This window comes from Taeniopygia guttata, chromosome 1, assembly GCF_048771995.1.
Source record: "Taeniopygia guttata chromosome 1, bTaeGut7.mat, whole genome shotgun sequence".
Taxonomy (NCBI): Eukaryota; Metazoa; Chordata; class Aves; order Passeriformes; family Estrildidae; genus Taeniopygia; species Taeniopygia guttata.
Genome location: NC_133024.1, coordinates 3,067,641 through 3,093,273, shown reverse-complemented (window position 1 = coordinate 3,093,273; position 25,633 = coordinate 3,067,641). Strand labels below are relative to the sequence as shown.

Genomic DNA, 25,633 nt, shown 5'->3' with positions numbered 1-25,633 from the left:
AGGAATTTTCTTAACTTCAGGATTAAATTAATATCCTGCACTAACAGTAGGAATTTGGAGCTTTACAAACTGAAGGCATGGCCTTGCTCTAGGAAGTAAAAAGTGATAAAGTATAAATGATTAGCATTTATAAAGTATAAATGTTAAGGGCTGGTAAAAAGCCCTGTTTAAAGCAGGAATCTAATGAACAGCTGCTCTGATCTTGGACAGATTTTTCAGGAAGTACTTAGTGCTCACGGTGACCAGTAGGATTTATTTAGTGATGGTGTAAACAAAACACAAAATTCTGAATAAAGAAATCTAGAAACCACATATCCTACAGATTCAGCAGTGCTGAAAGTGATAGCTGCTGGTCAGGATTTATGCCAGCTCTCTCTTTATGTTTACAGTTTTCCTGAGGGACGTGCCTAGAATTATCCACTTTTCTGGAATAAGTGGAGGCCAAAAATGGGACAGACTCCACTGAAATTGTGACACCCAGCTTTATAGGTTCATTTCCACATTCTTGTGAAGATGTAAGAAGAGGTTCTCTGGTCCTTTTTCTTAGAGTTTATTGTTAGCAGCCAAAGATGAGGTATTTTTAGGCTGGTACTTATTTCTCAAAAAATGCTTTCAACCTTGCAAAGTTGGTTTATATATAAATAAACTCCTCCATGCATTCCCATCTGGTAACTTTTTAAATCTTCAGATTTGTTCACTGAAGCATGCTTCCTTTCCATCTCCCTCACCAATTTCCCTGCTGCAGAGCGCTGAAATTGGGAACAGTCTGCTAGCTTTGTGTCCCCAGTGACACATCCTTTTCTCTCTACCCTAGTCCAATCTAAATTGGATTCTTCCCTAGGAGTACAGAGAAATGAGGGGTAAATAGGCTGTATAAATAAATGAGGGGTAAATAAAGCTGTATAGCTGTTGATGTAAATATTCTGGGAGTCCCAGACCATGCCTGGTGACAAGGGCCAGGTGCTTCCCCACCTCCTGAGTGGCAGTCTGGGTTGTTCTCCACTGTATCCTAGAGGGCATCACGTCAGAGCAGATGTAACAAGATAGTGTGGGTCTCATTTTTATCCCCATTTTCTGTTTGAATCTGCTGTGCTTGAGGTTCTCATGGTTGCAGTATATTAAACCTTTCCTAAGGAACAACCTCGTGTCCTTTCTGACTCGCTGCTCAAACCTGAGATTGCCTTGGCTGCAGAGCTGCTGGGATTTTTGTCTTGCTGTGAATAATTCCTGTAAAGTGCAGGAATTACTAAGAGCCAGCTCAGTCCATGTATGTGTTTCATGCTCAGCATTACAGTTGATCCTCTCTGTGTTTCCTCTTATGACTTTTTAACTGATCTTGCAGTGCAAGTTTGAGTGCAGAAGGTGGAGTTCAGTTTGGGTTGGGATTTTTTATGGCCATTAGCTTTTCGTCTAAAAATGGGAACTCAGGAGTTCTGGGATCCCTTATATTATTATATGTTGCTCACAGCATATAATCTGTCTTCCTCACCCAATATTTTTGGGCTGTGTTGGGTGTTGGAGAAACGTTGCAGCAAAATATGTAAATATGCAAATTGGAATGGAAATATGCAAAGTCTTGGTGCTTAACTATTAAAACTTTTGTGGTCTTTGCCCCACTGTACCATCTTTCCAGGAAAAATGTGTAAGAGCATCACTGCATGCTGCACTGCCCTACCAGTGTCTTCCTCCTGAGCAGAAGGTTTGTGGAGAAACCCCTAAAAAGGGAACAGAACATAATGAAACTTTTAGGGTACAGCTTTCTCCTTTAGGTATCCTTTTGTACTTTCCATACATAAGAGACAAAGAAACAAAAAAGAAGGTGTTGGGGTAGGGCACCTGGCTGTGAGGAAGGGTCTGTGGGTTCACCTCCCACAGACCTTTAGTGTGGCAGAGCAGGCTCTGGCCAAGCTTGGAAAATGGGCTGCGGGGCACAAAAGGGACTATTGAAAATGCAGGTGAGCCCAATGGGAAGAAATGACCATGTCTGACTCAATTCAGAAGGCTGAATGATTTCTTCATTATAACTATGCTAAAATACATTAATATACTATATAAAAAGGAGGATACTGAAACTACATACTGCTTTCTCTGACTCTAATACAACTGGTTACCCTCTCTGAGAGCCCAGCCCCAGGTGGGTTGGATTGGCCATCAGGCTCAAACAATCCTCACCAGAATCCAATCAAGCACTCACTCCAGGGAAACAATTCTCCAAACACAGTCCACATGGGAAAAACAAGGAGCAGAAATAGAAATTGTTTTCTCTTTCATTTCTCCCTGTGCACCTCTATGAAGAATCTTGAGAAGGAGAGAAATGTGCTTGCCACACACAGGTACTTTGTAGTGAAGCCTCCTAATACTAATGCAGCAAGCAATTACTTGAATCTTAAAATCTTCTTTTCCCACTTCTGACTCATAGGGAAGGCAGTTTCTGCAACAGAGTGGAAAGAGACAAGCAGGCAGCAGAGTCTCCTTGGCCACCTGACTCTGCCTTCCTCCCCACACAGACCTGTCTCATATGCAGAATGAGGCAGAGCCCCTGGGGGAAAATAGCATCTAATCCCAGCACTGGAAGCAGAGCGTTTATGCACGCAGGTGCTGGTGCGAGGCCACACAGCCTCCAATTTGTGTTCTATTTCTGAAGCGTGGAGTACTCAAATGACATTTTTTCCTTCCCTCTTCCCCTCCTGCTCCCAAACCTTGTTTATTATATGTCTAACTACTCAAGGCCTGATGATGCTGTTATCTTTATTCATAGGTTGGTGAGAAGAAAAGATAGAAGCTAGGCCTAAGCTACAGTCAGGATTTTATTAGTTTACCAACTCTGCTTACAAAGGAGGATTACAAGTGACCATTGCTAGAGAGTGAAAAGCCTTTTGGCTGAGCCCAAGCAAGTGCAAGTCCTGAGCTGCAGCTCTCCAGGTGATAACTTCGCTGTTTGTTGGAAGGTAAGACTTGTTAAGTCCCCGTTATTATCCTGCTGAGATAAAGCTGAGGTTTTATGTAAATAATTCTAAGAGGGAAAGTATTTAAAAGTAAAGTCCTAGTGTTTAAACCTGTAAGAATTTTACCACTGTGTGTGATATGTGTAATTTAAAAAACTATTGCACTACATCCATGGATAGATGGATGCAAGAGTGGGGGTTGCCCCACAGCCAAGGAAGCATGGGGCTTGTCTTACACAAACTAGAGTGTCCCCTACACTATCACCTCCCCAGAGTTCTTCCATTTCTCAGAACTTAGGGCTGAAAGTAATTAGAGATAGAGGGAATGGTCCTAATCTTTGGGAACTATTTTCCATTCACTGAAGTGTGATAACCATTTTAGATTGGGTAGCTGAAGTCTGGCATTAGTCTCTGTCTGTTGTCCTGTGCTAACATTTTCCTGGGTTTCTCCCAGACTTGTTAAACATCATCAGTCCCAGGAAAATGCAGCAAGGACATGTGCTTGGATTTGAGTCTGCTGGACTCAAATATTAAACCATGGCCATTCATAGCACTGATAGAAAATGCTAATTTTTTGTTGGCTAGAAATACTCATGCCTCACAGCTCAGGGATTCCATGAGCTACTGATGCCAGCTAGGCTTTGGTAAATTCTGGGCTCGGGCATTTAGGTCAAACCTCTTTTACTGCTGTCTAAAATAGTTGCTATCCACAGTTCATGCATATGGCCAGCTTCCCTTTCATTCAGTAAAGTACTGTGTAGCAATTAAAAATATACAATAGCTTCAGGGTTTTTCAAGGTGTCTGCATATTATTCTTCTATGCAAAGATCTCTGTAACCTCTTTAGGGCTTTCTGGGGAAGGAGGTGAGATTTTTTTTTTTTTACAGGTCTGTAGTCTAAACTGCCATATGAATCTTTTATTTTATATATAAACATCACTATTTACCATAAAGAGCTCAACAACTAAAGTAGTATTTGCTGCGTGCCCTTTTGAGGTAATCTTTGTTGCTTGGCTCAGTTCTTTAGAGTACAAGTGTTCTTCCTTCTTTGCAGTGTTTTTGTGTCCATAAAGGGCAAGAAAGGTTGTGTTTATTTTTACCCATTTAGAAAGGGATAAAGCTTAGATCAGATCTGGGACTTGAGTTCAGCACTTGAGTAGCAACACTTACAAAGGCTGATGGAGACAAGTGAAATTGGATTTTGTTATCTTGTGTTAAAGGCTCTGGCATGCTCATATCTTTAAAGCATTAAAAGCTAAATGTCCTCAGATTCAATATCCTTTAGGCAGGAGAAATGCTAATGTGAATGTTAGCTAGAAGCCTATTTTGCTATGAAACTCCATGAACTCGTTGAAAATGTTTTTCCAATACTTTAAAACTATTAATACCTTGACTAAGCAATTTGTTTGGAGATATTATTGCACATTGATGATGCATTTTTAATAACCCTGCCTAGGAAAGAGAATATTGGCTCATTTACAGAGACTCAAGTGGGTCGATAAGTGTGTAACAGATGCGTGTGACATGTTGGAAAACCACTTAGAGAACAATAGCCAAGGTCACTCCTTGTCATGTCTGCAGCGTGTGGCAGAGCTGCAGAGCCAGAACTGCTTCTCCTGCTCTTCCAGACAGGAGAAATGTGAGCTCCTCGTCACAGAGCCATGCATAAATGGATTGCCTATAGAAAAGGAGGACTAGGTGGCAGGAGCTGGTTACTATGGCTATATGCATTGCTCACCCAAATGAGGAACCAAGCCAGCAATCACTGTATATATTAGTTATATTTGTACATGAAGGAAGCTCACAGCCAGCAGCTGTGTGAAGGTGTCGTGATGAAAATCCAACTTGGTTCATGCCAGTCAAGGACTTGGTGACTTTCATGCCTTTAGAGCAGTGCAGACTGAAAGCAGCAAAATCCATGCACAGTGGGATCAGGTCCTTTGTCTTCCTTAAGCCTTCGCTTCGCTCTACAGAAAAGTTTCTTCTTTTCTGTGCCCCTCAGGATCATAGAACTGCCCAGGTAGGAAGGGACCTGGAATGGTCATCTGGTCCAGCCTTTTGTGGGAAAGGGAGCCTAGGTGGGATTGTGTAGAATCTGGTTCAATCACATCCTACAACTTTCCAGCAATGGGGTCCCTGGGGTGGAAATGGCATGTCATGATTCTGGCTTGGAAAGGATGGAGGTGCTAGCAAGCCTGGGCTCTGGGATGCAGAACATGACAAAAACAATTCCTAACTCTGTTGGCTTCATAGTCCAGCCTGCAGCCAGCTACTGACTTGTTGGGCTGTCATTGGAGCCATTCCCCTTCATCAAATGACATTAGAAATCATCAGTAAAGACAAAAGTAGCCGTGGGTGGTGAGACATCTGTAGCACAACCACAGCCTTATTTTTGTTGCTTACAAATTTAAAGCCTTTCCTTTTTGAAGCTACCCAGTGAAGCTAGAATTTCTGCAGGGTACCTAGCAAATTTTATTGCAGGGTGGCTGTCAGAGGAGGCCATTGGTTTTTCCCTTTATCCACTGCTGCACAAAGAGGTAAATATTTGATAAGTCAAATATTTAAGCCAAGGCTCTTACCACCAAAGACTTGCTGAAACACTTGTTCCTGTCTCCAGTGCCCAGATTTTCATGCAATTGGGAGCAGTGGACTTGGATTACTTGGAGGTAATTTGTAGCACACAGCCCAAGCTGATGGAGCACTTCTATTACCTGCTGTCACTTGTAATTCCACTGTTAGGGCTGAAGAGGGTTTTGCACTTCAAATAGGGGCTGGATCTTTAATCCCAATGGAAAATAGAGCATATTTGCTGCAGTTGTAAAAGCTTGCCTTTTAAAAATGAATTAGGTTGTTGCAGTCTACAAATATTTTAATTAGAGTTCAAATTAATTAAAAACTGTCATTTAAAGAATTAAGCGCTAGCAGGTTTTACAGAGTTTGGAACGATTTTAATGGAATAAAAAGACACTTGGAACATTCCATATAATTAAAAATAATTGAAATCCTCTGCCTGCATGTATGTGAATAAATCAGATAATAATTAAGCTAAGTAATTAGCAGTGGCTGTATTTAATGTAACATCTACAGTATAGCCTAAAAAAATTTAACTAGTTCCACTATGGAAGTGGAAATAATGCAACTTAACATCATCATTCTGCAGTGGCTGGGGTGTCACTCTTATGGGAGAAAGGAGAACACACAGATTTTCACTGGTGGATTAGCTCTGTCACTCAACTTTAGCCTTGAAAGGTTAAATGGCTCAATGGTTGAAAGGCTTGCCTGTTTCTGCTCGAAATGTCCCCTGTGCCACTGAGACCTTGCCTGCTACTGGGAACGAGGGAGAACCACAGAGAACATTTGGGGCTCGTGGGATCCCTCCTGTGTGAGTCCAGAGCTTCCCTCTGGCTGCCCTGGTGGGTCTGGGACCCTGTCAGGGGTCAGGATCCCCCTGGACAGAGCCCCCAGAGACACTGTCTGTGATCTCTGTCCATGGAAAAGAGTTTTCAATCTTACAGGATGAATTACAAACTTTGAGTGTTTGATATAAGTAATATTTAAGTGTGGCACGGGTGCAAAAGTAAAATTTTAGGACTCTAGATTAGGGGTTCAAAGGGGACAAGATGGAGGAATTGGGTGTGTCTTGTCCTTTTTCTCCTTCTTCATGCCCTCCATGTTTCACTGTGGTGTTGGCATTTTTCTGTTGGTTCAGGCTGGGGACACACTGTCCAACGTAGGTGACAGATATTGGCACGTTATTGTAAATCCAGCACAGGTAGTTTGTGGTATTTAATGTTTGTACCATCCCACTGAGGGCAGAGCCCCACACGCTGCCCTGCAGGACAGAGCTGCGGCAGGGCAGCAGAACATGTTAGAGATAAACAGAATAAACAACCTTGAAACCAGCACAGACCAATTATGGCTTCTGCTTTGGCAGTGGGGCTGACAGACAGAGACTTTCTACAATCTCAGAATCATCAATACCCACAGATTCTGACACATCCAGCATTTCTTTCTAGGTGTTCTCCCTTTAGAGAGCAAAAGGCCCTAACCCATATTAAAAGCCAAACCCGTGTGGAACAGGCTCCAGTCAGGCAAAGCAGGTGTCAGCCTCCTCAGAGCTTGGTGGCTGCTGGTTGTCTTGTGCTTCTCCAGTGGCTCTGCCCTTAAAATAGCACTGCTCCTCCAGAAATCTCCTACAGGAGCCCCAGCTGGAGCCTCTTGTTCAGTCTCCACACAGACTTTTTGAAATAGGAACTTCCTGAAGGGGAGGGGAAAAAAAAAAAAAGCCAGATAAAATGAATGAATGCTAGTGATTACTCATTCAATGAATCCAGAAAGGTGGAATCAGCTCTAAGAAGGCTCACAGGAATACAAACAGATGCTTTAGTCACAATCTGTCCTCACTGTGCCACAACATGAAGACTTTTTGAAGACTGCATGTTTCTTATTTCAATTCAATTGGGTTTCTTTTGATCTCTTAATTTCCTGGATTAGTGATGCTTGGTTGGAGGCTTTTGGAGGCAACATCATTGTCATATTCTTAACTGTTATTCTGTCCTTGATATTTTACTTCAAGCTGAGTACAGAAATGCTGGGCTGGGTTTACTTCGATTGGCTGATCAGAAATACCATTGGTGTGGGAGGATGGTATATATCCTCTCTGTATTTGCATTTTTAATATTAATGATCTGTTCTTATCATCAGTTCACACAGAATTTTTAGCTTTTCCTTTATTTAGGGACTTTAATCCTTTATGGCTAGGAAGATATTCTCTTAGCAAGTACTGAATATTGGGTTTTATTTTATATTTGAGAAGAATATCAAGAAACTGATAAACATGGCAAGTGCAGAATCTTGTCAATTTTGTCAGTGCTTAATATATTTTGTCAGGTTGCAGCAGCAACCAAGGTGAAGGTGTCCACACTGTGGTTGCATTGAGAGTTTTTCTGGGGGGAGGAAGGGGATATCTTTGAAATAAATCTCTGCTAGCTATTCTTTTTTGCCCATATCTGGTTGTTTTGGTTTGTAAAAGTGGAGCCACAAGCAAAGAGGTCTGTTGGTGTTCTCCTTCTGCCACGTATTTTCCCCAAGTGCAGGAAAGGTGTGAAGGGAGATCACAGGTTACCTCCTGCCCCTCTTGTCCTTAGGTGAGGGCAGGGAGAGAAGGGAGGTGACACTAAGGAAAAGCAAATGCTCTGAATTTGCTCAGGTGTGGCTGAGTGAGTGGTTTGGATTCCCTTGGAATCCAAAGTTCCCTTGTTGGAGCTGGGCAGTGGGACACAGAGAGAAACCCCATCCAGCACAGTGCCAAAATACCTTTCTATTGCCAATACCCCTGCACTTCTGGTTCTGATAACAGTGCTGGGAGACACTTCCAGGAGATAAGAGGGTTATGGCAGGCGGTGCTGAGTGCCAGAGTTGGGCTGTCTGAAGGCACTCAGGCTGCCCTTTTTCCATGCCCTGACTTTATCAGTGATTCAGGGTCAGGGGTGTGGAGCTGGTCTCAGCAGAGCCCCGTGTGACATGTCACACATTGTCACTGCTAACAAACAGGCTATGGTATCAGCAGCAGGGATGAGTGTAGAAGGTTCTGCTTCATTTGTCCTTTTGGAACCTCCTCCCACAAGCTTCATACTTTTTTAAAACTCTCCTTAAAATCTGCAGTCTCAAAGACTGTGTCCTTTCTGGTTAGGGAAATATTTGGGTTTGAACTTCGAACTTCATGCATATGCTATGAAAAAATCAGTAAGTCCTGTCTGCATTGCATGAGTATGGGACAGAATGGTGCCTTCTACTTAAATGTCATTTGGTTTATTATTTCTGGAGAATGACCATGAACACACTGACTAGTCCTTCTTTGAAGGTAATCTGCTTGTAACTCCACACAGAAAAGGCAGTGGGAATTGAATTCCTCATTATTTTTATGGATTTAACCCCTACCTTTGCCTCAGTTTCCCTTTCCTAGAAAGGTGACAGTAATTCCAGCATCACACGATTTATTTAATTTGATTTTCCTCCTGATCATGGATGCCTGGCATATCTTGAAGCATGAAGGTGTGTCAGTAATGGATAAATGTAGGCATCCAGGCTATGCAGGCAGTCCAGTGGAAATCACCTGGACTTTAGATTTGCAGTTCCTTCTCTGTAGTTCTGGTGCACATTTGGGTGGTGACAACAGGGGAGATTTTTCTGCTCTGGAAAATCCCTATTTATCAACTGCAGTACAAGAAGTACCAGAGAGTCTACCAAGACCATGTTGCTTGACAGACAAGAGGTAGAATGATCCAACTCAAAAAATACAGCTTCCTTTTCTTTTATCTTTTTTAATATAGCATTTTCATACCCAAAATTAGCCTATAGTTTTCTCAAAGTTCTGTGTTACCAAGCCTCTTCCCAAATGCTTGGTTGGTGAAGAGATTTGAGTAGATGAACCTGCTGGTGAGAAGTTACTGTGGGACACAGATCCAAATCCAAGGTTTTCTGCTGAGTGAGTTTTGATGAAAATGAGCCACTCAGCTGGGCTGATGACCTTGTCAAATGAGTTCTTTAGTGTTTTCATGCTGCTGAGGTACTTAAAGTGAAGTTTCAGAGGGGCCCGGTGGGGCAGGACATGTGTTCCATTCCTGTTCAGCTATTTACAGCAATCTAGCTTTGCATCATAATGCTGGATGTGTTAATATTTTCTTCAGTTTTTCTTTTCTAGACCATTGGGTGAGACTGAAGTGCCTATAACAACATATATTTTGGCTTTGTGCAAGAAGCCTCAAATACATGATCTATTTTTTTTTTTGTTGTTGTTCCATCTCCTTCATTTTTTTTTTCCTGTAAAGACAGTGTGTATTTCAGTTACAAAAATATACATATATATATATATATATACATAAATATATTTAAAATCAACTGGAATAGGGTCAGTTCTGCAGGTCTCCAAGGAAAAGGCTGTTTCATCTGGCACTGAGCTCCAAGTGTGGAGCATCACAGGTGGGAGGGGAGAGGTTTAAAAAATAAACTTGTTTTCAATTTATAAGTCTATATATGTATAGATATGTTTAGATAGACACACAGATGTATAAATATATGTGTGTCTCTCCTATATATACATTTATATGCACACCCTAGCCAGTCAATCCAGAATATTGCTGTTGGAGAGAAGGATGTCATGTCCATTTTTGGAGGTGTTTAAATTCAGCTGACAAAAAACGTCAAATCATTAGGCCATGTGAGAAGCACAGACTTGTGCTTTTTCAGGCAGAAGGTAATACTCCTGGAAATAGATTTTTCTTTAAAAACTGGCCTTAATATTTCAAGAAGCTTTGCTGACTGAATTTTCAGCAGAGGTGACCAGCCCAGTGTATCTGTATTTGGAAAGAAATGATGTTTTGTTGTTTCTTACAGAATGTAAATGCTGAAAAATTCACATTCCTTCCTGCAGTGTTTTTCTGCTATTTAACATCATGCCAATCACATTGGGTTTATTCTGTCAGCACTTGCAAAGTTAATAAAGTATCCCCATGACAATTGTTTCACCAATTAAACTGTCTCTGCATGTTTTAGTGTAGTTTGCAGTTGGCATAAGGTAAACAAAAGATAGCAAACAATCCTTGACTGAAAGTCGAGTTATGACTCATAGAGTTACAGAAGCGAAAAATTGAAAAATCACAAAACCTCCTGTGTCTGAAAGGACATAAATATTTTACTTCTTTCTCCCTCAGCTCCTCTGAAAAATAAGCTTCCACAGCAGCAAAGCCAGAAAATCAGCAAGGGCTGTACCCACCCCTACCCATACTGAAGGGCAGGCTCTGAATCCTTGAAGATGAAGTATAAAATAGGCCAAAAAAGGCAAGTTGTCTTGCAGGGGCTTGGCACCAGGAGCTAGAATATGTTGTGTCTGAAGACCTAGGAGTATTTTAGGACAGCGGTGCCTATTGAAATGGAAATGTGGTTTTCAGGCTGCTTGAGCAGACAGAGTGCATCACAGTCAGAGGCTGAAGTAGGCTAATGAAGTGCCCTGTCTTTGAAGTCAGATTGCGTAATACAAACCCCAGGGAGACGCTTGGAAGATTTCTTTTTTACCTTGCATTGATCAAGACTAAAATACTTCTGCTATTAACTTCAGAAATGTTTAATGGAATTGGTGGTGGAACTACGGTAATTCCAGTGACGTGCTATGCAAACAAATGCTTCGTTAATGAATACTCAAAAGATTAACCTGAACTGTCTACATGAATTATTAAGTGCTTTTAACCCCCTGCCTTCCTCCGGTGGTTATGTATTGTAAATGTAGGCGAACCCAATGGGAAGAAATGAGGATGTCTGACTCAATTCAGAAGGCTGAATTATTTCTTTATTATAACTGTGCTAAAATACATTAATATACTATATAAAAGGAGGATACTCAAACTACATACTACTTTCTCTGACTCTAACACAACTCGTGCCCCTCTCTGAGAGTCCAGTCCCAGGTGGGTTGGATTGGCCATCAGGCTCAAACAATCCTCACCAGAATCCAACCAAGCACTCACTCCAGGTAAACAATTCTCCAAACACATTCCACATGGGAAAAACAAGGAGCAGAAATAGAAATTGTTTTCTCTTTCATTTCTCTGTGTGCACCTCTCTATCCTGAGAGGGAGAGAATTGTGCTTGCCACAGTTATGGATAATGCAGAGTAGTTTAAGGTGGGGTGGGGTTGGGGAGGGAAACCCAAAACTCACTAATGGCAATTAGGCTGTGTGATAGTTGGGAAAAGGATGCACAGCAATTCTCAAAACATGCCATTAATCTCTGACCTGATGGGCAGGGTGAGATGCTCAAGATCATCGAAGACAGAAAACTTCCAACAGAGGGCATTGGTGGAGTGGGGGATGTGGTCAAATTTGGAGAAAGAAGAGTGACACAGAGGCACATGACAAAAGCCTTTTTCCTTCCCTGGTACATCTCCAGAGCCAAAGAACTGGGCCCATTTATTTAAGTAGGCTCCTTTTTCATCTTCTTATTTTCCTTATGGCTGTGAGTCGGTCTCAGATTGATTTATCGGCGCTGTTAATCTGCTCTCAAAATGCTGTCAGCCTCACTCCCAGAAGCCAAGCTCTCCCATTAAAAACCTGACCTGTCTAAACGTTCTTAAGATACCGTAATGATTGAATGTCAGCAAGGGAGAGGCAGCAGTGACAGCTCTGAAATGTTTATTGTCCCGGGTCGGGTTAGTGCTGCTGCATCCCTGAGCTCTGTGCTTGGCATGGGATGAGAGGCTGAGGGATGGGCACTGCCAAGCTGGGAAAATCAGCTACACCCTTGTGGTTTAGGGGGTTAATGCTCTGCAGTCCCTGCTGACCCCACGCTGCTCAAAACGGGAAGAGCTGTCAGGGGTTTGCATGTTGATAGCAATAGATCACGGATTACAGTGGCTTAAAAGCCACTTAAAATATTTTTGGTGGCTTAGGAATTGTTTCAGCAGGCGTATTTGTGTGAAAGCAAATGCTTACCATAGATTTAAATTTGCCTTCTGCTGTCACACCACAGAGTAGCTGTCAGCAAAGAATTAATGGAGGGAAAGTATTTAAAATGATGATGCTGAAAGGAAGGTGAGGAGATGCTCCTGATTCCTCTTCAGGCTGCAGGTACGTGTGTCCGTGGGCGAGCACAGGCACTGCAGCAGGGGGAGCACAAAAGCTGGCAGAGACCTGAAAATCTCTGGTCTAATAATGGGAATCTAGCTGTAATAAACACAATTTCAATTTTCTCATCCTTAAGAGACGTAGCAGAGCGCAGCTATTTTAAAATCTAAGTTTCTCTCCCCCTCCAATTTCACTTTGGGCCATCAACGGCTTGAGGAATTAAACCATAAATCTTCAGAAGACAAAATAAATCACTTGTACAGAGTGGGTATTTGCTTGGGTATACAATGTTAGCACCTTTCTTCTTCTGAAACTGTTCCCAGGTGGATGAACTTTATCATCATAAGTAATTTTGGTTCTTTCCCATTTGTTTTTTAAATAGAGACTGCAGCAGCAGCAGGAATCAGTAACCAAAAAAAGCCTCTGAGGTAAACCATCGGTTTTCAGTGTTTTTAGATGCATCTTGTGGAGTGATAGCCTTTCTGCTTTTATTATAGAGCAACCCCAAGGATCCTGACCCCAAAGATGTTTTCTCCAAGGATCTGTGTCTTAAACTGGTGTCTTTCTCCTCCATTGATCTTGCTTTTCATGAGTGCCAGGTTATTACAGTAAATATTTTATTAAGAGTAGTCCAAAGGCCAGCTTTTGTCAAAGCCCAGCTGGCTGGCTGATCTTTTTGCCTAAGAAAATAGAGAGGGGTCATGACTGAGCTTTTTACAGATACAATATGCCAACTTTTCTATATTAGACCACAATATTGACACTATCTTCTGTCTAGAGCTGATAAATGTTATTGCATTCCTTTCCAATATGTAATGTTATTAAAAATAGTTTAGTCACAAGAGCTCCTTATCAAAGACCCTTGTTTCCCTAGAAACAGTGACCAGCATTAACCTTTCTAAAAGTAGCCCCTGCAAAAGACAAATGTCTTTGGTTGTCCCTGCTACAAATTTCATCTAGGGAAAATGTGCTGCAAGTTCTGTTTCATATTAAGAGAAAGCAAATAAACTCCAGAAGGCAGGATTAATGTGCAGCATCCATTCACTTTGGGCTAGCAGAGAAAATAAATTAATTATGCTGGAACCAGTTATCTGTGTCCCTTTCTAAGTGACACAAGCATTGGAATGACTTTAGAATTAGCTATGGAAACAGTTGTTTGCAACCCCAAAAAAGAAAAGGGAGGCGTGGGAGCAAGATTGTAGTGTTCATGCAGGGCTGATGAAAGCTGAATATTTGCAGAACAGAAAAGATGTAAATGATAACTATGTATTTGTAAGAAGATGGCTTCTCCTAAGCAATGTAGGTGGTAAATGAGAATATTGTGTTTAGAAGTAAAGCTCCTGGCTATGTGAGAGAGAAGCAAGAGGGAGAGAGTTATCAGCATTTTATACCCTCATGGCTTGAAATAATCATATTCTTGGTCTTCTCAGCAGATTAACAATGTCCATAAAGCTTGGTGGTGCTTGTGATTTACCTTGTTTCCAATTATGTGATCAGGAGCACCTGCTTGAGTTTACACAACCACTCACTGTTCACCTCAGCAACCAAAATCACCACCTCTCTTTTCTTTTTTGCCAGATATAAAGCAAAAAGATGGTGATTTAGATCCAACCCCACCACACATCTGTGCTGCAGGGCACCAAACACCCCTGAAGCAGCAGGTTAGGCAGCAATTCTGGTGTGAGCAGACAGGCAGTCAAACTCTAGAACGTGACACAAGCTGCTTGTGCAGGTCCTTTCACAGATGAATTCAGACCAGGGTGGGAATCTCCATCCCTAGCTCTTATCCCTGTTTTTGCTCCCTAGCAGAGCACTCTTTTCTCCAGTCTGTCTGAGGTGAGCATGTCTCTAGCACAGCAGGAGTGATTCTCTGTCTCCTGGTTGCATTCCCCAAATGCTAAAAATACCAAGTTACCAAAGTGCTCGAATCCTCAGAGCTGCCACATCAGTCTCCTGTCTTTGAGCCTATCACTTCCAGAAATTCCTGTTTCTTACCAACCAACTTTGTCTGTACAACCTGTCCCTGTCCAGTCATCAGCATAACAGCTTTAAAAATAGCAGACTCCCTGTGCAGACATTTTCCTTCTTGCCTGGTCACAAACCAAGCCACTTGTTCCTGTGGGTATCTATGAATTCAATGAAGTTGTGGATAAGCTCCCTCCTTGCTTCCTTGGAATTGAGTTTTGTAGAGCACAAATATATTGCCTTCCCTTGTGGCCAACAAGCATTATCCACGGTATTTATTTTCCTTTCTGCTTTTATATTCAGCTTATGCTAGAACCAAAGGAAATATATATCTCTACCTATGCAGGTAACAGCAAATCAGTCTGGCAGTGTCAGTTGTTTTGTTATTTATGGGTTGCAATGAAATAAGACCTGAGTTACTCATGGTGCTTGTTTCACAGGAAAAATGAGTTTACAATAAAAAGGCCAGACATTGCCTAAACTGAGACTCATAAATTAGTTTCCTGAAGCAAAGGGCTCACTAAAATTGATGCTTACTTTGTTCTTTATCTGTGATTCACTTTCCAGGCAGAATCAATATATTCTTAGATTTCTTCCCTGTCTTGCCTTGTTCATAAACTGGGGAACACCTGTGTATTCCAAACCTGAGCCTACAATCTTACCTTTAAACTCCTGGGGCCCAAAAAGGGATTTAAAGCCCTTGGCTGGGATGTGAGCACCCACATCCTAGCCTTGTTGCTTGAAGGGAATTTGGCTCACGTAACCAAATTCCCTTAATAATCACTTATTCCTGGTGCAAAAGCTTTGATTTGCATATTCCAGAGGAGTCATGTCTGAATAATCTTAATTTACACACACACACACACACAGAGCCTACGAGCCCACAGCAATTAAGTTCTGAAGCACTTGGAAAAGCACTTCTTGCCCTGGTGAAAACACAGAAGCAGGAAAGGCTTCTTCCATGAAGTCATGGAGCAAGAATGGAAGTGGAAAGTGTGGTGAGGGGTGGCTGGGACCGAGAGTGCCACTCCCCACTGACATTCCTGCCCCCCTTCCTCAGGGCACAGCCACACGTGTCCCCTCCTTGGGCATTGTCTCCTCAGCTGGGATCCAGCAGACAAATATAGGCATGGGGGAAAACTGCTGATGCCTTTAAAGAGTTATCAGCAGCGACCTTGAGACAGGGGCATATAAAGCCTGGACCAGGCAGAGTGGTGACACTTTCTGTGTGCTCTCTCCAGGGTGAGTACCAACCTCTCTCACTTTTAAGTGTGGGTGCTGTGCTCTAACACTGCCTTGGGGTTGATAAGATTAAGGTTTTCATGTGGCTTAAAGTTTTAGCAGTAGTATCAGTAAGCATCTAGCCTGTGGTAGTCACTGGAGGATGCTGCTCGAATGGTAGAATAGCAAATACGTGTTTCTTCTCTAACATCAATGCATTCATTTAACCAGCTGGAATAACCACTTAGGGAAGTGTCAGGTCCCTTGTAATTATGCATCTGAGTGAAATGATTAGCCAGTGCCTGCAAGTCATCTTTTTGTCTTCTCCATCATCTGTGAGAGACGATGGTTTATGCAAGTTACAATTTTAAGCAGCTGGTTGGTCCGAGGCATTCTTTAATCCAGCCTGAGCTACAACCCTTGGAGCATTGCTGGGTTCCCTTTCCAGGCCAGGCAGTGCCCCCACAGTTACTACTGCATTATCCCTGCCTGCCCTTAATGCTGCAGTCACTTCCAACAGCCCCAGTAAAGACAAAGTCCCTTCTTTTCCAAGTCTGGATGCACCATCCAGCTGCTGGTGCTGGCCATGCCACTTCACTTTGTGTAACAATATGGGATTCCACAGGGACAGGCATTTTCAAGGATCTCCCACAGCTGATATACAAGGGCTGGCTCTTTCTATTGTTGGCTAAAACAGGTTGAAAAGGAACACCTTTAGCTTTAGCCTTGTCTTTCCCAACTATTCTGCATTTTAAAAATAAGCTTTCATCCACAACAAAACAAAATTTCCCACTTCTTGTGGGAGAAGTGGGAATGGTGCTGATTTTTGCTGGTGGATTTGCCTCACTGAGTTCTCTGCACCCCAAGGTGTGCACGGGCTGGGCTCCAGCCTCTGCCATAACCCCAAACACCCAGGCTGCTGAAGGAAAAAGGATTCTGTCCCAGCTGCCAGAATGCTGCTTTACACCATAATATACTCGCTGTAGTGGTCCACCCTGAACCTGAGGGGGGAAAAGGAAGAGATAAGGGGGTGATAGCTGAGGAACTGTCCCTAGGAGGTCTGCAAATGGAGCCAGGCTGCACAAAAGTGATTCAGAGCACTTTAGTGCATTTCAGGACCCGTGGGAACCTGTCCTGAGTCCTAGAGATTAACACTGTAGGGGCCCCTCTGGCATTTGCACGTTTAATGTGAAATTACACTTATGTGCTCTAATGCTGTTCTGTTAAAATGTCTGAACTGATGTGATTTCACTGCTCCACTAGAGCAGAGACACACTTAGAGAGAGAGAGAGGTTCTGCCACTGAGTTGTGTCTCCAGCTGGGAATTTTGGCCAGTTGAGATGATGTTAAAATAATCGGTGATACTTGTGCTTATGTAGGTGCCTAATCTTTAAAAACATTAAGGCTTAAAAAAAATTACTTTAAAATCTAGAAAAAAATTAAAGCTAGTTCTGAGAAAGAAAATTTTTGCTCTACAGCAACAAGACAGAAGGTATCAAGCTTTTACTGCAGCAGTGGGAGAGGGCTGGATGTAACATTTTGGCAGCTCTGCTGTCTTAGGGCTTTATGTTCCCTAGGAGGAACATGTTGAAAAAGAAGCTGCCTTGGTTGACAAGGAACTTTTATCTCTACCAGGATTTTGTTAGAAATAATTTGAATTACATTTTGAAAGACTATAGTGTCTGTCTTAATTTATCCAGCTGCCCTGGATATTGCACAGTAAATAAAATAAGGGAAGAGATTAACCTGAGGGTCACTTATGCAGTTTTAAATAGTAGTCAAATGGTGTCTTAAAAAAAACCAAACAAACATGAAATTTTAAAATTGCACATGTACACCTTGTAGCCATGTGTTGTTACTGGTCATAAAATGAGTACACAGAAGCTTGGTGAGTTCAAGAGAGAAAAAAAGCTAATTTTATTTCTTCATAATATATAGAATTCTAAAAGTGACAGTGGATTGGAGGATGAAATCGTTACTTCTCCAAGTACACTGGTCAAACTAACAGTCTATCAATTCTCCCCTTTCACAAAGAAGAATGTGAAACAATCATTATTTACATGAATAATGTGTGAGAACTCCAGTAGAAATATGTAAACATTATCAGGAGACTAAAGAAGTTTTATGAGAACTTTAAAACTTTCAAAAGAACTATAAAAGAAAACTTAACACTTTTAAAAATCAGGGCAACAGCTGTGGAACTTCTTTTAGACATTCTCTAGAAAACATGCTGCATAGTTTGTGTGTATAAGTACTTATGTCTATGTAAAAAAAATCCTGAAACTAAACAAAAAAACTCAAAGAAACAACATATCTGTTTGATGATTTTAGAGAGTACAAAACAAATTAATTACTTGGCGGTACAAACACAGCAAATTAGTCTCACTGACCCATGCCCACTGCCCTCTCTTTCACAAATAAAAGACTCTTAAACACTGTACCCTTGTAATTTGAGAAAAGAAGTGTAGGCATTAAGCTGGACTGATAAACTCAAAGCAATCTGAAAACATATGAAGCCCTTGCACCAATTCTGCAGATACACTTGCTCTTAGCCTCCTGTGGGGATTACACCAATGTTGAGGCTTAGAAGCCTTCAAGATGTGTCTGACTTCTAATAAACTGAGCCAAGGAAGGGTTTAACAAAAAGTGGAGTGTAGTCCCAAATCTGTGATAGGCACTTGTGTTGAGCATTAATCATCCCTCTGATCAGCCACCTGCCACGTTATGCTACACATTTTATATTTCCTGACATTGTTCACAAAATATAAAATTGTTTTGCTTTTCTCCCCCTCTTTCTTTAGCAGACTGGGTGCCTTTCTTTTTCCTCTGTGAGCTGTGCCACCTTGAGCCCTTGCCAAGATGATGGTCGATATGTCAGAGTTTGGGGAGGCTGCTCCCTACCTCCGAAAGAGCGAGAAGGAGCTGATGAAGGCTCAGACCGTGGCCTTCGATGGTGAGTTGCAGACTCACACCCTCTGTGCTGTTCAGAGGGGTAAGGGTTACACAAGAATGGAGTCAAAGAAATGCAAAGCAAAGCAGGATGCAAAGCCTCTGCTGCGCTGCTGCTGTTGGAGGTAGCTGGTTCAACCAAGTGTGCGTTCCTTTTTCTGCAAAGCTATTAAAAACTCCCAGATGGTAAAAATTAAAAATAATCTATGGCAAGTAAGTGTTTATCTAGATTTAGAAGCAAGGTGTATTGGTACCACTTTGCTAAAAGGGGAATCATCTCTCTGTCAGTTTTAGAGAAAAACAACAGACACTGATGTTTCTGTGGCCTGACTAGATGTCTTATTTGCTTTGCAGCTTGTATAATAATGTGATGTTAGCTTTTAGTTTCCCATAATTTATTTTTCATTAAATGGGTTTCTATAAGCCCCGAGGTTTAGTAGTAAGTGTGAATACATCAATAACTGTGGCCTTTCACTATTCACAACAGCTGCTGTAACTAAAGACCTTGTGCAGCTGCTCCAAATTCTAAAAAGGCACATACATAACTAAATGTGAATTATTAATATTGCCGTTTTTCAACACAATACTCAGAAGAACGTGAAGGAATAAGGGTAAATCTGATAGATGGCAGTTGAATAATGTGGGCTGGATTCCTTGAGCAGTTTGAAATTCCCTGTGTGACTTCTTAGCAAACGCCTTAATTTGGGCTTGAATCTCAGTTCCTCCATCTGCACACTGGTGATAATGATTATGGATTTCCCATGGAGGCTGAGGCTTAGCCAGCATTTGTGAAATATTTTGACACCTTGTGCTAGAAGGATCTAGAGGAAGCTGAGCAGGAGTTTTAAAGGAAGACAACATTTGGAAGCCCGATGCTTCTGCTTCATCACGCAGCTTCCCAGCACTGCCAGGCTGCTGCAATCCCAGAGGTTTTGTGTCAGTTCTGCAGAAAAAGTAATCCAGCAATCTCACTTATCTAGGCTGTGAACTCTCAGTCTTCTTAATTTCACAGGGAAGAAGAAATGTTGGGTTCCTGATGAAAAGAAAGCTTACGTTGAAGCTGAAATTACAGAAAGCAGCGAAGGCAAAGTGACGGTGCAGACAGCGGATGGAAAGGTACACAACTGCTTTTGTCTGATCTGTGACTGACACAGCCAGAGCTGCAAGCTACAGAATTGTCCTGCTTTCAGCTCAGTTGCCTTTTTCATGAAATGGGCTGTGAATGGGAAGCCTCAGTGACTGATGCCAGCTCAGGATAGGATAGCACAGGAAAAACCACCAAGGGAAAACCAGCAGTGAAGTGATGGGTGGGTGAGCATCAGCCACCGTGCAGCCGGGGGAGAGCTGTGACGGAAGGTTTGCAACCAACCACTTCTGGCTTGGTGCCCAGAGCTAAAAACCCAGGATCTAGCCAAATTTCATGGCTTCTTTTGCACCCATAGCTCAGATGCTTCTTACTTTTATCACCTCAGCCTTACCCCATTCTTCTGATACCTGCACACATAGGCAGGGATTGACCTGGAGAACATCCTTCTGCTGAGGGAAAAATGTGTTTTCTTCCATAAAGTGTATGAATCAACAGAGGATCCCAGTGTTGCTGTATTTGTTTGTCTTTGCAGACCATGACTATAAAAGAAGATGATGTGCAGACCATGAACCCTCCCAAATTCGACATGATTGAGGACATGTCTATGCTGACCCACCTGAACGAGGCCTCTGTGCTGTACAACCTGAGGAAGCGCTACAGCAACTGGATGATCTATGTAAGGGCCACTGCAGGGGTGGATTTAGCAATCTAACATCATGTCTGAATGTGTTGTGTTCTTCATGTTCATTTTATAACTCTGATAAGTCACTAAAGTGAGGGTCTTGGTCTTCACCTGAAGAAAGAGGCTGCTTGGAGCTGGCCAAACACAGAACTGTATGAATAAGGTGGTGCCTGGCTCCATCTTATTTTGCTTGCTTGCCTAGGAAAGGGGTTGTGGGGGACATTTTTCTTATGTAAAGGTGCTGGGGAGACCCAGTGTATCATCTTCTGATATTAATCCAGGTCAACGCCAGCCATGGGGATTTCTTTTGCTCCCAGTTAGCTGCATTCAATTGTGTTTTAAATCAGTCAAAAGAATCCAATGATTTTCCAAGCCAACCCTTGCTCTTTTTTTTGGTATTCATCAGAAGAGCAAATCCGACATTTCCCATTTAAATTCTGATTGTCAAACATTTTCTGTGTTTCTCTAATAACCCCTGTATGAACATGTAGGGCCTAAAGCATAGCTTTGTTTGCAGATCAGTATAGACAGAAAATTAAACTGGCATCTTGCCTTAATCAGTTTACTGGTAGGGATGGATTCTTTCTAGAAAACAGGACAGAGCATTAATGCCAAGGCCCTTGGGGAGCATGACCTAATGCTATTTTTAGGGGAAGGGACCTGGATTTCACCTGAAACTTTTAGAACTTAATTGAACTCAATAATCTATGTGCATATAGTGATTGTGCCCCTATGATAACTGGGTTTCTTTGAAGATACTGCTCCAAGCTGGGCTAAGTGCTTGAAAAGTTTCCAGCTGACACCAATTGCCTGGGGTTACAACTCAAAACTCATTCTTCCTCGGAGTGACCAGGCCCCAGAGAACTGATATATATCATCCAAAGAGCAACTATAAAGGGATTTTTACCTACCTGGCATCTCCAAAAGCTGAAAAAGGTTTCACAGCTTTGGGCTACAACACTATCGTTTGGTTTTTCTCTTTGAACACCCACCAGAAGTTGTCTCAAGGTTCTTGCATGTAATTAATAATGGGAGGAGTCCTAAAAATGGAGTTCAAACAGGGAAGCTGTAACTTTCTATTGCAATGTCTGTTTTCAAGAGGAAACAACTCCCATGGAGCAGCAAAGGACAAAATCAAACACCAGTCTATTTGCTGCTCCTTTGTTTTACTGAAGGGGATGTTTTCATTTCAAGCTGACACCTCAGAACCCCTTTTCCCCTTTTGAAAACTGTTTAACATCTGCAGTTTTCACATGAATTGCTATTAGGAAGTCACTTAGCAGACCAGTAGCTTCCGAAATTCAGAAAGTCTGAAACTCAAGTCAGAATTCAAGCCCAAATCAGCAGCCTGCAATTCCACATCCTGCTTGGTTAACCAAGACTTTTTGCCTTATTGCTCGGGTGAATGCTTTCACGCTGGCTTTGTGTTACTCTCTAGACATACTCGGGTTTATTCTGTGTGACCATAAACCCCTACAAGTGGTTGCCTGTCTACAAGTCGGAGGTGGTTGCGGCGTACAAAGGCAAGAGGCGCTCGGAGGCTCCTCCCCACATCTTCTCCATCGCCGACAACGCGTACCACGACATGCTGCGCAGTAAGTGCCACTGCCTGCCCCACTGCAGCCCTGGCCTCGACAGTCTGGTGTGGCTGTGCTGCAGGGAAGTGTGTGAGAGCCTCTGTGTGTGAGTCCAGGGCATCCCTCTGGCTGCCCTGGCAGGTCTGGGACCCTGGCAGGGGTCAGGAACCCCCCTGGACAGAGCCCCCAGAGACACTGTCTGTGATCTCTGGCCATGGAAAAGAGTTTTCAGTCTTACAGGATGAATTACAAGCTTTGAGTGTTTGATATCAGTAATAATTAAGTGTGGCACGGGTGCAAAAGTAAAATTTTAGGATTCTAGATTAGGGGTTCAAAGGGGACAAGATGGAGGAAATTGGGTGTGTCTTGTCCTTTTTCTCCTTCTTCATGCCCTCCATGTTTCACTGTGGTGTTGGCATTTTTCTGTTGGTTCAGGCTGGGGACACACTGTCCAACGTAGGTGACAGATATTGGCACGTTATTGTAAATCCAGCACAGGTAGTTTGTGGTATTTAATGTTTGTACCATCCCACTGAGGGCAGAGCCCCACACGCTGCCCTGCAGGACAGAGCTGCGGCAGGGCAGCAGAACATGTTAGAGATAAACAGAATAAACAACCTTGAAACCAGCACAGACCAATTATGGCTTCTGCTTTGGCAGTGGGGCTGACAGACAGAGACTTTCTACAATCTCAGAATCATCCCAATAGCACAGATTCTGACACCTCTGCAGCACAGAAAAACACAAAAACAGTCCACAAGCAACAGGGCCTCAGCAGTCTGTGATGATTTTATATACATGTGTGTATCCCTACACTTATTTAGTCTCTAAACCGCCCTGCCTGTTCCTGAGGCACTTTGGTGGGCATCTGTCAGGTGCACAGATTTGGCTGGCTGAGCTGAGTGAATCCAGGAATGGGGTCAGCTCCCAGAGGTCTGTTAGTGCTTTCCCAAACCCCAAAGCAGTCTCTGCTCAGTGCCACGGCGCTGGTGAGATGTGTGCACTCCCAGGCCGGGCAAGGCCAGTCCTGTGGCTGTCACACCAGCCCTGCCACACTGCTGCCGTGACCCTGACCTCTGGGCACCCATCCTGTGGCAGCAAACTCCACATTTCCTGGGGAATTTCCTCGCCCTGACCCTGGGGAAAAAAGAATTTATCTGCAGAGGACATCAGCGATGTGCTCACACCAGGGCTGGCGAGGCAGCAGGATAAATCCAAAAGAGACTTGAGCAGAACACATGGTGCTGACACTTGCTTTTAAAAAAATGGAAGAGGGCACCTCTTGTTTTGTGCCCTCACCCTTTTTGTGAGGGCACAAAAAGCTCCAGGCAGCGGGGATGTGTGTGTGGCTGCAGAGATGCTCTTTTATCAGATAAGGCTCCTCAATATGTAGCCTGCCATGACGACTGGAATTATAAAAAGAAAATAATTTAGTCTTAATGACTTGGGAAGCTGCCATGATTTAGCATTTTCTGAACTTGATTAATAATATATTAGGGTTGCAGAGCGTTCTAGTAAATGCTTGTTTCTGATCAGGCAATTAGACATGGACAATAGGCTGCTTAGTTCCAGTAGCATGGCCAGCTGAAGAGGAGTACACATGCATTTTAAGGAACAGCCTGTGAAAAAAAAAGCAAAATTACTTGGGTTGGTCTAGTATTGCAGGAGCAGAAAGGTCAGATATGAGCAAAGACACACTCAGGAGTAAGAGAACAAATGTTTTCAGAACAGGAAATTACTTTATTATAGTTTCCCAGACACAGATGAATGTGTACAACTGACAGGTATTTAATACCAATCTGAGCAAAACACGAGAGAAGGATTCAGGGCAGGGCTGGAACCTGCACTTCTGGAAATCATTCTAAATTGTACTAGTTTTTATCTTTTTGTCTTTGCTTCATGTGATTCTCTCCTGTCCTTGCATGACTGATTCTGGTACTCATTTGCAATTATAATAAGTGATTTGTACACCCTACTAAGTTTCTATCTTTTATTTCTTTTTTTTCCCCTCCACAGATCGAGAGAATCAGTCTATGCTGATCACGTAAGTTCTTCCTTTTTGACTGATTTGAGACTCTGTTGCTGTGAAAAACTTCAAAGGAAAAAAAAAAAAAAAACCCTGATAAAATAGAAGTTGATGCTTAAAATCTCAGCTAAATTGCCTGGAATCGAGTAACTGTTAATTTGGCCGTCTGATGGTTAACTTGACCTCTGTGAGAAAGGAGTAGCTAAAGGTTTGATGGAGTCTGGCCCATTTCTGATCCCCAGCTGGTGAACAGTCCATGTAGGCATGAAAACCACTCATCAGGCAATTAAAACTGCTCCGTGCAGGATCAGCCTTTCTGTGCTGCTGTTTTTGGCCAAAGAGGACTCCTGTTCAGTGTGGATACTCTTGCTGAAAGTTACATTTCAGAGTGTTGTGTAGACGAGACACAAAAAAAGAGGGGAGATGACCAAAGTAGAAAAGAGCAGGTGTGACATTTACTGGCAAGCATGAAAGGATGGAGACTTGGGTGTCTCTACAAAGTTACATGTACTCTTGGGTAATGCTGGCAAAGTACTGCAGCTTTCCTCTGCTTTTTCTAGCTCATTAATTGTAGATTTGTGTACCCCAGAGAGTCAGGCTGCTTGTAATTAAACCTCATGCCCCTAAAAGAAGCTTGGTGTAGGGTGAGTTCATATAAGACTTCTGAGCTCAGCTGTAGGAGGAACTGCACCTCTTCATTCAGTCAATTGGAGGTATTTCCACAGAAATGTCTGCAGGTACCAGAGTCAGGAGTCTGAGAACAGCCTTGACAGGAGGAGCAGGCTGGACAGGTTTAAAAGGATGAGTTGCAGCTGTTTGAGCAATGTTTTTGTTTGTTTCCTCCTTCCTCTAGCGGAGAATCCGGTGCTGGCAAGACTGTCAACACAAAACGAGTCATCCAGTACTTTGCCACAGTGGCAGCCCTGGGTGAAACTGGTAAAAAGAATGTAAGTCTGCTGCTGGCTGACTCGTTTCAGACTCCCAAGGTTCCTCTCTTTTATGCAACTAACAGAAACATCACCCCTGGTTCTGCACAGATGCTTGTTGTTGCCACTTTTTTTTCCGACCCCCCCAGGAGTTTCAGTTTTTGTGTGTGCTAAATATCCTTCTGATTGTGTTAAAACTGGTCAAAAGATGGGAGACTGTAAAGAATAAGAATTTTTTTTTTTTCAAATTGAAAATAGTCTTCAAAGAGACTAAGATTATAACTTCTCATCAAAATGTCTGTTTCACTAAAAGCTTTTTTGTCCACAAAAAGATTGCTTTGACAAAAGATATTTTTTTAATCAGCTTTTCTGTATTTCTGTTTGGACAAGTGCTGTTCTGCTTATAAGTGCTCTCTAAGGTTACAATGAACACTGTATTCATGCTGCTTTTTATCTTGTGTTGCTATGAGCTTTTTGCTATGAGCTTCATTGCACTTGAAGGGTTCAGTGTTCTTTTGTGGTGAATTAACTGATTCCTATGAACTGTATTTATAAGGCCAAAATTTTAGCCATGCTTCAAGTCTGTGCACAGAACTCACGCCATCAAACTCTAATATATGTTCTTCTGAGGCCTGCAAG

General features: G+C 42.4%; 1 protein-coding gene across 2 annotated transcripts in view; it reads left to right on the top strand.

Annotated features, from left to right (window-relative positions):
* The first annotated feature begins 15,680 nt into the window (after positions 1-15,680).
* MYH15 (myosin heavy chain 15) overlaps positions 15,681-25,633 on the top strand; it is a 45,411-nt gene continuing 35,458 nt past the window's right edge. Inside the window, exons 1-7 of one of the 2 annotated variants that reach the window (XM_072936658.1) lie at positions 15,681-15,768; positions 18,549-18,700; positions 19,709-19,812; positions 20,316-20,459; positions 21,904-22,060; positions 24,059-24,086; positions 24,922-25,015. In XM_072936658.1, the coding sequence (XP_072792759.1) occupies positions 18,607-18,700; positions 19,709-19,812; positions 20,316-20,459; positions 21,904-22,060; positions 24,059-24,086; positions 24,922-25,015 (621 nt within the window). In that variant the 5' untranslated portion in view covers positions 15,681-15,768; positions 18,549-18,606. The remainder of the gene's footprint in view (positions 15,769-18,548; positions 18,701-19,708; positions 19,813-20,315; positions 20,460-21,903; positions 22,061-24,058; positions 24,087-24,921; positions 25,016-25,633) is intronic. The other variant, XM_030285998.4, reaches the window with a different exon arrangement.